The sequence below is a fragment of the Rhinolophus ferrumequinum genome, chromosome 9 (genome assembly GCF_004115265.2).
Source record: "Rhinolophus ferrumequinum isolate MPI-CBG mRhiFer1 chromosome 9, mRhiFer1_v1.p, whole genome shotgun sequence".
Taxonomy (NCBI): domain Eukaryota; kingdom Metazoa; phylum Chordata; class Mammalia; order Chiroptera; family Rhinolophidae; genus Rhinolophus; species Rhinolophus ferrumequinum.
Window position 1 is genome coordinate 64,450,074 of NC_046292.1, and position 15,871 is coordinate 64,465,944.

General features: G+C 34.1%; 1 protein-coding gene across 1 annotated transcript in view; it reads right to left on the reverse strand.

Moving 5' to 3' along the window:
- COL24A1 (collagen type XXIV alpha 1 chain) overlaps positions 1–15,871 on the reverse strand; it is a 303,518-nt gene that overhangs the window by 12,333 nt on the left and 275,314 nt on the right. Inside the window, exons 54-57 of the mRNA XM_033113285.1 lie at positions 10,858–10,893; positions 10,728–10,754; positions 1,588–1,653; positions 770–938 (exon numbers count right to left, since the gene is read on the reverse strand). Of these exons, the coding sequence (XP_032969176.1) occupies positions 770–938; positions 1,588–1,653; positions 10,728–10,754; positions 10,858–10,893 (298 nt within the window). The remainder of the gene's footprint in view (positions 1–769; positions 939–1,587; positions 1,654–10,727; positions 10,755–10,857; positions 10,894–15,871) is intronic.

Here is a 15,871-nt window from a genome sequence, read left to right on the forward strand (position 1 = left end):
TAGTTGTTTTTTTCCCCCAAATTAGCTTATGTGTCATTGTGTTGGGACAAGAGTTTTTAGCTAAAAATGATAACTACTAATGTTGATTGTACAGCTGACCATAGACCCAATAGAAATTAAAATTAAATGACATATTGTAGCAGACAGGATTTCCCCTACTTATAATTAGATAATGATGACTATTCCACTCTCTTTATCTTTTCCTTGATGGTTCTACTCTAAATTCATTTTTGCACCTCTGGTTAATGGATGTTGGGGTACCAGTGTAGGCATGGGAAAATTCCAAGAATAACAAACCACTCCCTTCATTTGATTATGAGGCATTTAAATTCCATTTTAGGAGGTGTGATGGAGACGGTTCTATGATATCTTTCTTTATGTTGTCAACTTTGGTGGTCTTGACAAGTGCTCCAGTCTGCCAACACAAAGTTCCTCTCTTCTTATTTGAATTTTTGACATGAATGTGATACATTCCAACAACAAAGTGTATGCAAGTAATATAGTAATGGGTGGGGTGGGTAAAGTTAGGGAGCAATCAGGCTGGGTAGTAGAAGACCTTAGAAAGTAAGGTAAGCCCTTAGAAAGGATACTTTGACATCAGAAACGTGTCTCCCTCTAAGAATATTTGGTTCTTGGTGACATTAAAATGCCTTCTACCAGGATTTTACCAAAATAAATAATATTTGGAATGAATACACTGCAAATCTCAAACACACTGAAATGATGAAATGAAAATAGACCTCAGAGTTTGAGGAAACCAAGAACTTACCATCTAATACTTTGTGTTCACAGTTAAGCAAATCTTTGCAGATTCGTGCTGGGTTATCTCTTGTACCAAGAGGATTCTTGATGCTGCGCAGTAGATTGCTAAGGTAGTTCAGGGTTTTGAATATCTCTGCACTGTAGTCAATTAAAGTTACTTCAGTATTCTGGTAGCTCTGCCAAGTCATTGTAGGAATCAAATTAGTAAAAAAGCATAGAGTAGCTGTCACCAGTAGGTAACTTTAATGATCAACAGAGATCAAGGCAGAAGAAAAATGTATTCCTATTGTGCACAACGAATTGAGAGTAGGGTGTAAAAAACAGCGTATATTTTAATATAGGCATACGTGTATGTTTTATTGATCTTGATCCTATAAGAGATTAAGTTCACACTCAAATGTCTAGTTTTCAAGCTGACATAAAACTTAATATAAAAAACCTTAACACTATGCCTACTGCAAATTGTTTTAAAAAATTATACATTGTATAACTAGAGTTTAAACAAGAAAAATGAGTAGTGATGATAGGTCCCATTTTAAGAAATGGCCAACTTCATTTAACTATTTTCTTCTACAGTACTAAATTCCTTACTAAAAAAATACTTTAACAATATTACCTTATTGTTTTAAAATTTTTCCTTAAAAAATTCTACGTATATATTCCTGCTTATTAAAATGACTTACCTTGTCCTTAAAAATGGTTTAATTATTTTCAATCTGTTTTAAATATAATATTTGTGATAAAGCCACATTTTGGCATCTGAAAAAAATTTCTGTTTAATTTGTATATTGAGACTGCCAATGTAAATAAAGCCAGATATATTACCTCCATCTGTAGGGCAGTATGTGATTCAATCAACGCTTGAATAGCAGCATTGATGTCCATTTGTTTCTGTGTAAAACAAAACCATTTGAGATCAGCAATAAGATCAACACTGAGTACTCTAAATTAAAGGCTATAAATTCTGAAAGCACTGCTGTTAAAGTATACTAGACTTATCTGAAAGGGATTTGCATCTCTTATGGTCAGACAGATCTTGCAAATATTGCCCAGCTATCTGAAAGGACAATATGCTGCCTTCATCCAAATCTCAAAAGTCTCCTAGTTAAAACAGGGCCAAAGTCTGGAGCCTCACATGAAAAACTATTTGTCTCTGCAGCATGAAAACACACACAAAAGTTACTCAAGTGGAAGAAGAAGGAAATATGACCCCCCAGTTAATAAATTGTAAAGTGAAAAATAAATAACTGTAGTAATTTTTAACAGTTACATTCTTGTGAGGAAAACAGAATAAAATACTACTGTCTTGAGGTAGTCACATTAGTTTAATCTGATACTTCTGTGGTCTTAAAAACAATTTCCGAAGTTGGAAAATGTACCATTAGTCCTAAAAGAAATAATATGGTATACATCCAATCTCTTCCTGCATTTAATAAGAGGTATTTTCAGAGAAAGACTCAGCATAACCATTAGTAAGTCTTTTTGTATTTTAGTTTTTAAAAAGCTTGGAAACTAAGAAGGATGATTTGGGAGACAGTTCTGTGAAATGACATCTGTGTAAGCAAACCAAGCAATCTAATTTTTTTCAGAATGATTGTACTGCTAAGATATCTTTTTAGTTGGAGGTCGATACAATAAAAAATGCTTTCAACAGATCTCCATAACTTATGGTAACTCATGGTTGGTAATGTGAAAAACAATTTAAAATGATGAGACAATCAATAAAATGTAATCTTTCTTGCCTCAACATGTGGTTTTCATGTTGGAAAATAATTGACTCATTCTGCATATATGTATATATACACAATACACAATGCGTGTGTGTGTGTGTGTGTGTGTGTGTGTGTGTGTGTGTGTGTGTATTGCCAAACACTGTGATACAAATTGAGGATAAAATGGTAAGCAAAAAAAGAAACTTGTCCTTGTGGAGTTGAAGTTTAGAGGGGAAGAAAGGCATTAATCAAACCACCTCAAAAATACATAATTATAAATTGTGATATGTGCTATGAAACAAAATGGAAAAAAAAAAGCCTATGAGAGAAATTAGGGAGTCTGAATCAATTCTGAAGGATATAAGAGGTCTGGAAGGGATAGATCAGGGAAAGCTTCCTTGAGGGAGTAACGTCTGAGCTGAGATATAAAGAATAAATAAGAATTGTGAGTAGAAGGGGTAGGAGGGCTTTCCAGGCAAAGGTAGCAACCTTGCACAAAGGCCATGAGATAGAGAAGCAGGGCCTGTTCAGGAAACGGAAAGGGTTAGCCTAAAAAGTTCTGTACAGATGAAATAATTCTGACCACCATGCCTATATAAATGGATAGATTTTGGACGTGAGTCACATAAAAATAATGGTACTAAACATGGGCAACTGAATTAAGTACTAAACAATAGCCACCTTCATATTTTCTAATTGGTTTGTGATTAGGGCTTTAATCTTATAAAACTTAGAATAGCAGTTCTCAGACCCTTCAGACTCAGGATCCTTTTACACTTTTAAATATTATTAAGGGCTGTAAAGAACTTTTTTTCATCTTAGTTATAACTTTTGATATTTATTATAGTAGAAATTAAAACATAAATCTTAAACAGTTTTATTAGTTGTTTTAAAACAATAAACTCTTTATACGTTAATATAAACCATTTTTAATAAAAAATGCAAATATTGGATTTTAATAAAAATAATTGTATTTTCTGAGCAATCAGTGAGAAGGATGGCACTGTGTTATACTTTGTATATCTCTTTAATGTCTGGATTAATAGAAGATAGCTAGATTTCCACATATGCTTCTGTATTCAATCTGTTATATGCTGTTTTAGTCGAAATATATAAAGAAAATCTGGCTTTTTAGAGATATGCGGTTGAAAAAAATAGTAGCGTTTTCAGATAATTATGGATGTTCTTAGGTAGTAGTATGCCAAAACTTGACAAATGGTAGTTTCTTAAGGGTTAGTTGAAATGTGACATCAGAAACCATATCTGCAAACTTTTTGTACTCATTTATACTAAAATCTATGGGTTTATCTTAAGCTTTGAAAGAATCTTTACCTATCACTTGGAAAATATTGGTTCTTACAATAATATAGATCTTCTAAATATTGACACATTTTACTATATAATATTAAAAAATTACATTCATTAACATCATCACAAATCTCATTAGAAAAACATAATATTGGGAAGCTGTCAAACTTATGGTAGTAGATACAAATTTTTCCCAATTCTTCATTTTGCTTGAGAGTTTGAAATTTATCATTGGCATCAAATTTTGTCAGTTGTTTTTTTTGAAATGACAGGCTCATTTCATTCATTTTCAAAAAAAACATCTGCTGAATACTCATGTTTGAATAACATTGTTCGTCTGTCAAGTAAAAAATGGTGTTCCATGTTCCAGGTACTTCAATTTGCAACTCAAACAATTCCACAAGGGTTTTTATTTGAGGCAACCACTGTACTTCAGTATGCAGCACAAATACTTTATTATGTTCTTCCATTTCATCACACAGATATTAAAAAGATGTGTGCTCAAGATTAGAAAGTTAAAAAACAGCAAAAATTGTGAAGTAGTGACCCTGATAATTCTCTCTTCTATAAAAGCAATGAGAAAACTGGGTGGGGAAATAAGTCAGAATGATGTTTTGTAGAATTACAGAAATTATCAAAATGTACCAACGTGGGAGCATTTATTTAAGAAAAATAGCTTGATTACAGTAAGGATAGTGAACTTTTTGGAGCTTTAATTTGTCACCTGTCTAGTAGTTCCCTGGAAGACACCACTTGCAAAGCTGTTTTAGTTTTATCTGACTCACAGCAAAAAGCCTTTTCCCCAGGAGAACTTTTCAAAAACATTTAGAGAGAATTATTTAACTTTGTGGCTGCCTGGAGCAGTGGAAAACAGTTGGGCAAACAATAGGCTAACAAAACACAAGGAAAAGCTAGGGAATGAGATGTCCATAGAGACTCTGAAAAGTTCTGACATATTCCTGGGAATCTAGAAGTTCAAGTGCATGCAATAGGGCTGTGCACATGCTCAGGAAAAGCCTGAGATGGCCCTAAACTCTTTCCTCTGGTTGACCTTCAGAATCTGCGAAAGAAGGAAGTTTGGGCTAAAATATAGTTGTCAATTGCCTAGCTGAGCATTGAAGGAGTGCTGTAACATGCACACAGACATGCTTGGAAAAAATTGAGAGACTCATTCGTTCCGGCATTTAAGGAAACCTCTCTCTAATCATTAGCCGACCACTGAGCCAACTGAGAGGAGACTTTAGTGGTCACATATGTCAAAGAATAACAAACTTTATTAAATTCAGTAAAGTTGTTAAATAAACAAAGAAACAGCAACAACAATGACAATAAACACTGGGGTAGGGGGAAGAATTTGATTTCCAGATGTGCCATGTTATGTTATTTAAAATGTCCAGTGTTTGACAAGAAAAATATAAGACATGCAAAGAAAGAAAGTATAACCCATATACATGGTGAAAAAAGCAATCAATCAATAGAAACTGTCCCTGAGGAAGTCCAGATATTGGACTCAGTAGGAAAGACTTGAATCAGCTATTTTGGGTATGTTCGAAGAACTAAAGGAAGCCGTGTCATTAGAACTAAAGGAAAGTATGAAAAATATGGCTTATCAATAAAGAGATAATTTATTGATAAAAAATATAGCCAAAACAATCGTGAAAAGAAGAACAAAATTGTGGCTCTCATACTCCAATTTCAAAATTTATTACAAGCTACAGCAATCGAAGCAGCGGGATACGGGCATACAAACACATAGACCAATGGAATAGAGTCCAGAAATAAATCCTCACATATATGGTCAAATGATTTTTGACAAGGATGCTAAAACCATCAAATAGGGAGAGAATAGTCTTTTTAATAAATAGTGCTGAGAAAATTTGATATCCATATGCAAAAGAATGAAGTTAGATCCTTATCTTGCATCATATGCAAAAATTAACTTAAAATGGATCAAAAACTTAAATGTAATTGCTAAAACTATAAAACTCTTGGAAATTAAACATAGGGGAAGAGCTTCATGACATTGGATTTGGCCGTGTTGTCTTGGATGAAAGGTAACAAACGAAAAGTAAGGCAACAAATGAAAAAACAGATAAATTAGACTACAAATTTAGACTTCTGTGCCAAGGACACTGTCAACAGAGTGAAATGTAGCTCAGGGAATGGGAGAAAACATTTGCAAATCATGTACCTGATAAAGGCTTAATATTCAGAATACATAAAGAACTCTTACAATTCCATAATAAAACAAAAGCACACCAGTTCAAAAATGGGCAAAGATATTTTTCTGCAGAAGATATTTCAATTGACGTTTTCTCAAAGGGATATATGTCAATAAGCACGTAAAAATATGATCAATCATTAGAGAAACTCAAATCAAAACGACTTAGTGGTATCTAAACGAAGTTAGACATCACTTCAAACCCATTAGGATAGCTATTATAAAAAACAAAAAACAATATAACAGGTGTTGGAGAAGATGTGGAGAAATTGGAACACTGTGCACTGCTGGTGGGAAGGTGAAATGGTGCAGCTGCTATGGAAAACAGTATAGCAGTTTATCAAAAATTTAAACATAGAATTACCATATGATCCAGCAATTTCAGCAATATTGAAATGAATTGAAAGCAGGGACTTAAATAGGTATTTGCACACCTATATTCATAGCACATTATTCACAATAGCTAAAAGGTGAAAGCAACCCAAGTGTCCATCTGGATAAACAAAATGTTGTATATACATACAACGACTTTATTCAGCCTTAGAAAGGAAAGTAATCCTGACCATGCTACAATGAGGATGAACTCTGAAGACATTACGCTAAGTGAAATAAGCCAGTCAGAAAAGGACAAATACTGTATGACTCAACTTATATGAGGTACCTACAGTAGACAAGTTAATAAAGACAGAAAGTACAATGGTGGTTGCCACGGGCTGCGGAAAGGGAGGATTGGGAATTATTGTTTACTAGATACAGCGTTTCAGTTTTGGAAGATGAAAAACGTTCTGGGAATGGGTGGTGGTGATGATTGCACAACAGTGTGAATGTTCTTAGTGCCACTGAACTGTACACTTAAAAATAATTAAAATGACAAATTTATGTTACGTTATTTTACCACAAGTAAAATAAGTAAATAAATATGTTCATATCCCTTAAACCTAACCATCCAACTTGTGGAATTGGTCCTATAGATATTCTAGAAAATGATATTTATATGGACAGGACATTTGTACTATTTGTATTAGGAAAAGATTGGAAACGAACATCCTTAACAGAAGCCTGGATGGATGAATACATTGTAGAATATTTTTAAGTGAAATCACCATGTTTTATTTTCTGAGAGTGTGTGGCAGTGAAAAATACAATGAGTTTTTGGCAGCTTAATAGTGTAGAGTTCAGTATTTGATTCATACTAAGGTACCTCAATTTTAACAACCATCAATACAAATGTCAACTCAATGAAAAAGGCAATTTTTTTCAACAGGCATTAGAAAGAAAAGAATGTCATAACACTTGGCCCTTCACGAATTTTCTTGGCAATAGCCATACTCCTATAATTTCCAATGTATTCCTAAAGCCTAGCTCATGCCTGGCACACAGCACGCATGCAACTTGTTGAATACATCAATTTTTCTCAAGGTTAGCCTTTAGGGAGGACAGGCCCAGAGAGATTGTATCGATGATTTGCCTTGGAAGTCATTCAACAACACTCAGTGCCCACATCTGAATGTAAACTCTCATGAGGCGCATTGAAGGAATCCAAAAGAAATAACTTTCTCTAGGTATTCTAGTTAGCGAGAATATATTCTTACATGAAAATCACTTAAGGTTTATGAAAATATGACAGAATACAGAGAACAAGGAGTTATCAGATTGGGGGGACTAATGAGGGAAATTATAATAGGAGGCTTCATTTTATCTCGGGGGAATGTAATTGTCACACTTTTCTCCCAACTCATTTGAGTGAAATGTAGATCTAGTTTGGGAACCCCAGTATTTGGAGAAGTATCAGTATTTTCCAGGCATTTCAACTCTTAAGATCACAGGATGGTGAAAACATTGACGGAATAGGAAATTAATTTCAGGTCATGCCCTTCTCCATGGTGGAAGTAATTGCTTGTTCCAGGGAACCAGGATGATGCCAGCAGCTGTAATTTTTCACTTCACCAATCAAGGACTCACAGTTGGCCCATTAATTGGAATCATTAAGTTGAAAATTCCTTATCCCATTTAATGATTTAAAATGATTATTGCTTCTACACCCCACACCACACATAGCACATATACCCACCCTTTAACTCATCAATCATTTTGGTTAACTCTGACATCCTGTGGTAGATTTCTTTGTTAGTTTCTAAGTATCTTACCATATGCACTGAAGTCTGGTCATCACCATGATAATATCCTTACATTCAAAAGCAACATCAATACATATTTCTTTTCCTGAAACATTTCCACTTAGCTATGCTACTTTAGGAACTTGAGCAAGTTACTTTACTTTCATAGGTCTTAAAAAGAGCGGGATGGATTGGATTAGAGATTTAAAAACTTTTCTTGTCTTGACCCACAGTAAGAAATACATTTTTACACCATGACAAGATTCACACAAACAAACATATATTTAACTGAAAAGTTTTACAAAGCCATATTTGTCCCCATTAGTTACACTAACTTGTTTTTTTATTGAGGAAAAATCCACATACCATAAAATTCACCATTTTAGCCATTTTAAAGTATCCAATTCAGTTGCTTTTGGTAGATTCACTGTGTTGTGCAAATATTTCCAATATTTAATTTTTTATCACCTCTAAAGGAAACTTTGTATCCATTTGAAACAGTCATTCCTCATATATTTTTCTATTCTATTTCATTTAATTTCATTTCAAAAGAATGCTGAATGAGACTCATTAAATTGGACTCATGATCCACTGACTAATGAGTCACACCTCACAGTTTGAAATAATTATTAAATACTTACTAAAAGTATGCCTATCTCTAATTCTATGATCCCATCCCATTTAGGTATTGTTTCCCTTTAAGTGAAGTCTTCTAGTTTGGAGGATTCACACTGAAATTTCTTAAGAGATGCAACTTGCTTTTTTTTTTTTGCATTCATTCATTCATTCATTCATTCATTCAATAGACAGTAAAGGCTTGAATGGAAAAGAAATGAAAAAAATAGAATTCACAATCTAGTAGCGAGAGACTGGCATGAAACTAAATGAGTATGAATGAAGAAGTGGAAATGATCAGTTCTATCTTGCAGTGTGACAAGGGTCAAAATTACGAACAGTTGCACAGATGATCATATGTTGAGTTTAGAAATATCATATAGGTATTTTCTCATTGTCATTAAACTTCTATCTAGAAGTCTTATTCTCAGGGCTACCCTGCCACTCTCCTGCAACGGAGTCTGCAAGTCTCAAAAAGACAGTATAAGAAAACTGGGTTTCATATTGGCAAAGAAGAAAGAAGACAGAAAGGAGAGAAAGAGAAGAGGTAAACAAAGAAACTGTTAATTGAGCACCTATAATGTATTGAGCACATATATTTTCTCATTTAATCCTCTTAATAATTCTTCAAAGTATATATTGTTATCCACATTGTGTTCACAGCAAATACCTCTCATGTTCTTACTTCATTTGGGCTGTATAGGAGCACATAAAAACTTTTTCCAAGTGAGACAGGGATAGGTTTCCCAAAAGTTTGGCACTTCAATGTGAAAAAATTTCACTAAACACCTCTAATTTGCTAATGATGTATAATCTTTTAGAACCTGTTCTTTCTTAGAAAGGTAGCTATGGTATATCAAAGTAATTACAAGGTAGAAAGGCAATGGATGAGGGTGTTTGTAAACCATGTTTTGTGGGGATCCACGGGGAAAGGAAAAATAGACAAGTCAAGAGTAATTTGAAAATTTAAATTAAGAAATTCCCATTGATGTTCCTGTCAGGGAAGGTTTCAGTCCCTCTCAGTCAGTCAGATGGCTAGAAAGGGTAGTGATTTCTAAAAATTATAGAGATATGGATCCCATATCCAAGGAAACAATCTTTCTTGTGGTACTTTTCTTCTTGCCTTGATGAAAAGCTGAGAGGAATGAAGAGTTCCCGACCTGCTGAGAGTAGACCACTGTGATTTACCAACTAGAAATGTCAGATATCCAAATGATACCAGAGCAGCATATGGAAATAAGCAAGGTTTGGGAGGCATATGACTGGCCATTATTTGGGACAGTGGAGCCAATAGTCAATCTCCTTTATGAAGGAAACCTAACGAAGTATCTGACCAGGATGCTATAAAAATGGGAGGCATGAGTGAGCTTGGGAATGGCAGGACATCACTTGTAGAAAGCCGGAAGACTTTGAGTATGAGAGTGGATACAAAGTATAAGGGGAACCAAGCTTGGAACATCAGAGGCCAGGAGATAATAGCTGATAAGGAGATAACATCTGATAAGCACTGCATCAAAGATAAAGGTAGCAAGTTTTGGGTTGTAATAGATAACAAGCAGACACAGAAGCAGTCTGAGAGCTCCTACAGCCATTAGCAACTGAGAAAGACTCATGTACAGCCTGAGAAGTGGATAACTCTCATTGGCAAAAAAGAACATTTAAAAAAGGAGAGCGAGGGACCCAGAAATAGGAAGAAATGGAGGGAGTTAGTATTTTTTTTTAAACCATTTATTATGTCAGGCACTGTGCTAAATGCTTTACTTCTTATTTAAAACTCAAATCCACCCAAGAAAGTAAAAGATACCATCCCCATTTTATAGACAAGAAATCTGGTGCTTTGACTTCAAGTTATTACAGTTGGGAATGTTCTATATTAGATTAGCAAAAAGAACAGCAGTAGGCAAGAGAGGCACCTTTTAACAGGGAGTTAATGGAAATTTTAAAAAAGGTTAATATGATATACTAAGATGAAATAAAACCAAGAAAACTTACTCTTGGGCCTGGTGCTCCAGGTGGACCCTATAACATAACAAATTTTAAAAAGTATTTATTTAGTAGATATCTCACACCAGGCAAGCATATAGCATCAATGATAAATGGATATAAATATAAATAAACTCACTGGAGGCCCCGGTTGACCTCTTGGTCCTTGGGGACCCTAAAAGAAATGGAGACAAAGCACAATATGTACATATTATGCTTTTGGTTTGATATAAACAAGACAACTAAGATTCAACCTCTGTCATTGCCTTTTTGTGTGAGGCAAGTCTTAAGATACAAAGCTGTTTCAATACTTTGAAGTTACAAGCTCCTGCACTGAACTATAACTCACATTCATAAACAAGCTGGATATTTACTTTCATGTTTTACTAATATTATTATAAACGGAATTTCCTCACTTTAATAAACTATTACAAATGTAACATTTAAAAATGTTAACACTGTCTAGGTATGTTTTACCTGTTATTTCTACCTACCATCCGCCTAGTTGTCACAGATGGGAACTTCAGTGTTTTTAGATACCTGCTTTCCTTCCATATCCACCTATAATTTGGTTATCAACTACTACTGATTTCACCTCCAAATCTCTCCAAAATACGTACTACTTCTCTATCCTCACAACAGTCTTGGTTTAGTGCTAATCACGTACTATGGACTGAACGTTTGTTTCCCCCCAATTCATATATTGAGCCCTAATTTCCAATATGATGGTATTTGGAGGTGGGGCCTTTGCAAGGTAATTAGGTGACATGTAGCCCTGCTGAATGGTAGTGGCCTTATAAGAAGAGACACGAGAGAGATGACCTCCTTCTCCACCATGTAAGGATATAGCAAGAAGGTGGCTTTCTGCAAACCAGGAAGAGGACCCTCACCAGACATTGAATCTGCTAGCACCTTGACTTTGGACTTCCCAGCCTCCAAAACTTTGAGGAATACATGTTTGTTGTCTAAGCCATATAGTTGATAGTGATTTGTTATAGCAGCCTGAGCTGACTAAGATGTCATGTTTTTCCTGCACTTGCAATCTGACTTCCTCATTTTATTCTCTTTACTATGTTAACTACCTCCTACTTACAAAATGGAAATCTAATCATGTCATTATTTAGTTAAAATCATACAATAGCTCTTTATTGCTTAGAGGATAAAGTATGAACTTCTAACAATGATAGGTACCATTTATTGAGAACTCACTATATGTCACATTGTGTGTTCACTTATTGATAACTCACTGTATGACAAGTTGTGTGTTATATTTCCAGTTTACATTTATTCTTAACTGTAGAATAGAATGGGTAAGTAACCAGCAAATAAGAGCAACCAGGATTAAACTCCAACTCAGTTTTATACAAAAGTATATGTTCTTAGTCAAAGTACACCCCTTTGTCTCTTCAAGGTTTGGGTCTCACTTCCACTTACTCTCCCCAACACATCCCACATTCCATCTATAACAACTCCTTGTAGACCTCTGAATTTTCCAAGTTCTTTTACACATGGATTCTCTTGCATATGCTATTTCTTTGATCAGGAATGTGTCTCCTTACCTTTTCTGTTTAACTCCCACTCCTCTTCCAATACTTCTTTAAAACTCTGTACCCACCTTGCCTTTTCCCCTTGCCACCTTCCTCCTGCTCAACTACTTTTTCTTCTGCATGCCATAGTACATAACACATTGGAAAGTTCATAGGGACCCTTAAAAGTTCCTTAGTCAGTTTTTCATTTTCTGGAACAAGAATAGTACCTAATACACAATAAGTGTTCAACAATTGTTACTAAATGAATATTAAAATTTGCTAGTGTTAATTTGGAAATTAGAATAGTTAAAATACATATTGTAAAACAAAAAACGTTGTGCTGACATTTTCCAAAATAAAACCAGCAATCATTGTTAACGATGTCTGCTCACAACAGAAAGGTGGTTATCAGAGAGGAATGGGGGTGGGGGAGGGAGAAATGGGTAAAGGGGGTCAAATATATGGTAACGGATGGAAACTAGACTTCTGGTGGTAAGCATGCAATAGAGTATACAGATACTGAATTATAATGTTGTACATCTGAAATTTATATGATGTCATTAGCCAATGCTACCTCAATAAAATAAAAAAAGAATGTCCACTAAAAATTTGGTTTACTTCATGGTCAACTGAATGTTAAGACTACATTGTGTCAAATTTAGATTATGGTTAAAAGATGGCAAAACAAAGTTTATCTTCAGCTGTGTTTTGAATAATGTTGATGCTATGCTTGACTTGCATTAAGTATACTTTTTTGCCAAAGCTGTTGATTGTAAATATACTATGACAACTAGGACAAACAATACATAATAACTTAAAAAGGGTACAGTACTCCAATACTATGCCTCCTGGACATTTCTTAGTTTGCATGATTTATGATTACAATTTAAAGCAGAGAGTGTATAAAACATATACCTCAGAAGCTGCATGAAAATTACAGACATGTCATGTTGGAGATAGCCTTTTAAACAGATGGAGGCTCATAATGAATTTGGCTGTGTTTCTCCATTCTGGATCAACATGGTAAAAATTAACAGTTGATATTTCAATCCACTTAGCATATTTTTGACATTTACAAAATCTCACTGATAGTTCAATACAAAATATATATCTTCTCTTTGACTTTGAAAGAGAAATTTATCAAAGAAAAAATAAAACTATTTCTACTGCTGATTTTGAGTTTGTTTCAGCTCGTTTCCCAGAACAAGTCAGATCACCACAAATATGCTCAAACAAAATACTTCAAACCAAACAAGATAGGGCAGGACAACCCCAGTGAAACAACTGCATAGAACAGGGCAATTAGTCAAGCAAAAAAAATATATTATTCCAACAATATAACATTTATTAGTTCTTTTTTATTCCTCTAGCTAACACACCATTAAGAAAAAATGATTCACCCTCTCTAGATACTATATAGCAGTTTATAATAAAACTATGATTGTCTACGTTCATTTCCTAAATGGAACCAAATTAATGTGAATGGTTATTTATGGTGGTTATTTGGCTGTAGTGAAAATACTACCTTTGAAAACAGACTCTTCCAATTTAATTCTAGAATTTACATATGATCCTCCAAAAATAACATATTTTATCATCAGACTTTGAAAATATTGATAAGTGCACGTATTTAGATTTTTGTCTTATGTAAATGCAACCCTGATTTAGTTTCATGGTCTTTTCTTAAAGCTGGCATAACTACAGAGAGCTTCCCTTCCCTCATTTATAAATTGTGAAGCTTGCATTATAGTATGTTTAGCAGCATCTCTGGTCTCTACCCACTAGATGCCACTAGAAACTCTCTCTTTTCCTCGGTTGTGACAACCGAATGTGTCTCCACACATTGCCAGTGTCTCCCAGGGGTTTGGAGGATTGGGCAAAAATGGCTTTTTGTTGAGAACCATCAGTTTAGAAGGTTTAACTGGGAATTTAGTAATATTAAATAAGATTTATTAGACAATAATATAATTAGGACAGAATCAGTGAATTATAAGGCATAGGGGATAACTAGAAATCAGGCATCTAATGCGGAATCTGTCGTGTGGGTGGCTGGGCTAATCTTAATGTAGGCGAGGGGTATGTATACACCATCTTCCTCACCCAAGTTGCACCTAACTCTTATTTTCTGAGAGGTACTATGATTACTAGAAAAGCACAATGGCGTGGGAATTGGGAGACCTGGGCTCTGCTCTTGTCTCTGTACCTAATTGGCTGTTACGTCCTTGAGTAAGTTGTTGCACATTTGGGTCTCAGATATCTTGACTGTAACATAACAGGTTCAGTGAAGATAATCTCCAAGGTTCACTTAAGAATTGTGATTTTTCAAGCCTTTTATCAATTTTCTTCCTCATGTTTTGATCTGGAGAAAGGAGGAATACAAGTTGGGAATTTCAAATTTGAAGTCTGTGTGAATGTAAGGAGAATGTGTAATTGAATTAAAAGATTTTGATAATTTTTCATTTGAAAGAAACACACAAAGATTTTTAAAAACTTATAAACATAAATTTTAAATTCTTAATTTGTTAATATTTAGGATGTAATTTCTCATAACTTAGTTTTTCCTTATAATGTTTAAACCACCCCTTTCACTTTCAAACCAGAGGCAAATAAAATAATTCTGCTAATCAAGAATTGTGAAGACACATTAACTTAGAGGTAATATTTGAGAAAATGTCAATGGGATTCTTCAACATTTTATTGGTTTTCATTAAATAATATGAGAATCTCAAAGTGCATGCTGGGATTATGTTCTGCATATTTTTTTCTACTTCTATGGTTTTCAGTTATAAGCCAAAAAAGAAATGAAGCAGCTAATATAAAAATTCATCCTGGAAGTTTTGCTCTGTTTCCCTACTTTTATGGCTTTAAGTTATATATTCCAAGTTGTAATATTTTGTCAAAATCCTTTTCAGATGATTGACATTAGGATATTATTCTTCTATGAGTTAATTTTTTAAATTTTTTCCTTAATTGTATCCCATTATTTCTGGCAATCCTCTTTGTATTACTTACTTCAAAAATTATGCTCTAAAAGTCTGAGGCCTCAGAAACCAGGAGATTTTTGTAACCTTTCATTAACGTGACAATTTTGAAGTTGGGGGAGGGTGGGGAATTCTACATGCTATCTACTAGGAAGTTTTCTCAAAAGTTACAAAACTCTGGCTCAATTTATATATATATTTATATATATATATCTAAATTATATTTAGATATAATTATATATTATATAATTATATATATATACAATTATATATATACATATATACATACATATATATGTATATCTTCAAGGACTTAGTTTTAAAACAGCACATAGGCAGGCAGACATGAAACAGGTATGGAATAGAAAGGAAAGGAACTCTTCATATATGGCAATACAGAAACTGCTCTCTCCATGATGAAGATCTATTTGGGATCGATACTAGAGTTTATAATGTGAAATTGTAGAGGATACGCACCTTCCCAACCAAGTAATCCAAACTTAGGCTAAAAGAGAGACTTTTTATATGCTGTTCAATGAGCCGTAACCTTTTTCTTTTTTTTTTTGAATCATGATTTTGGTATTGCTGTACAATTTGGTAAGAACAGCATAGCTTCAAAAATTCTTACACCAGCTTCATGGAA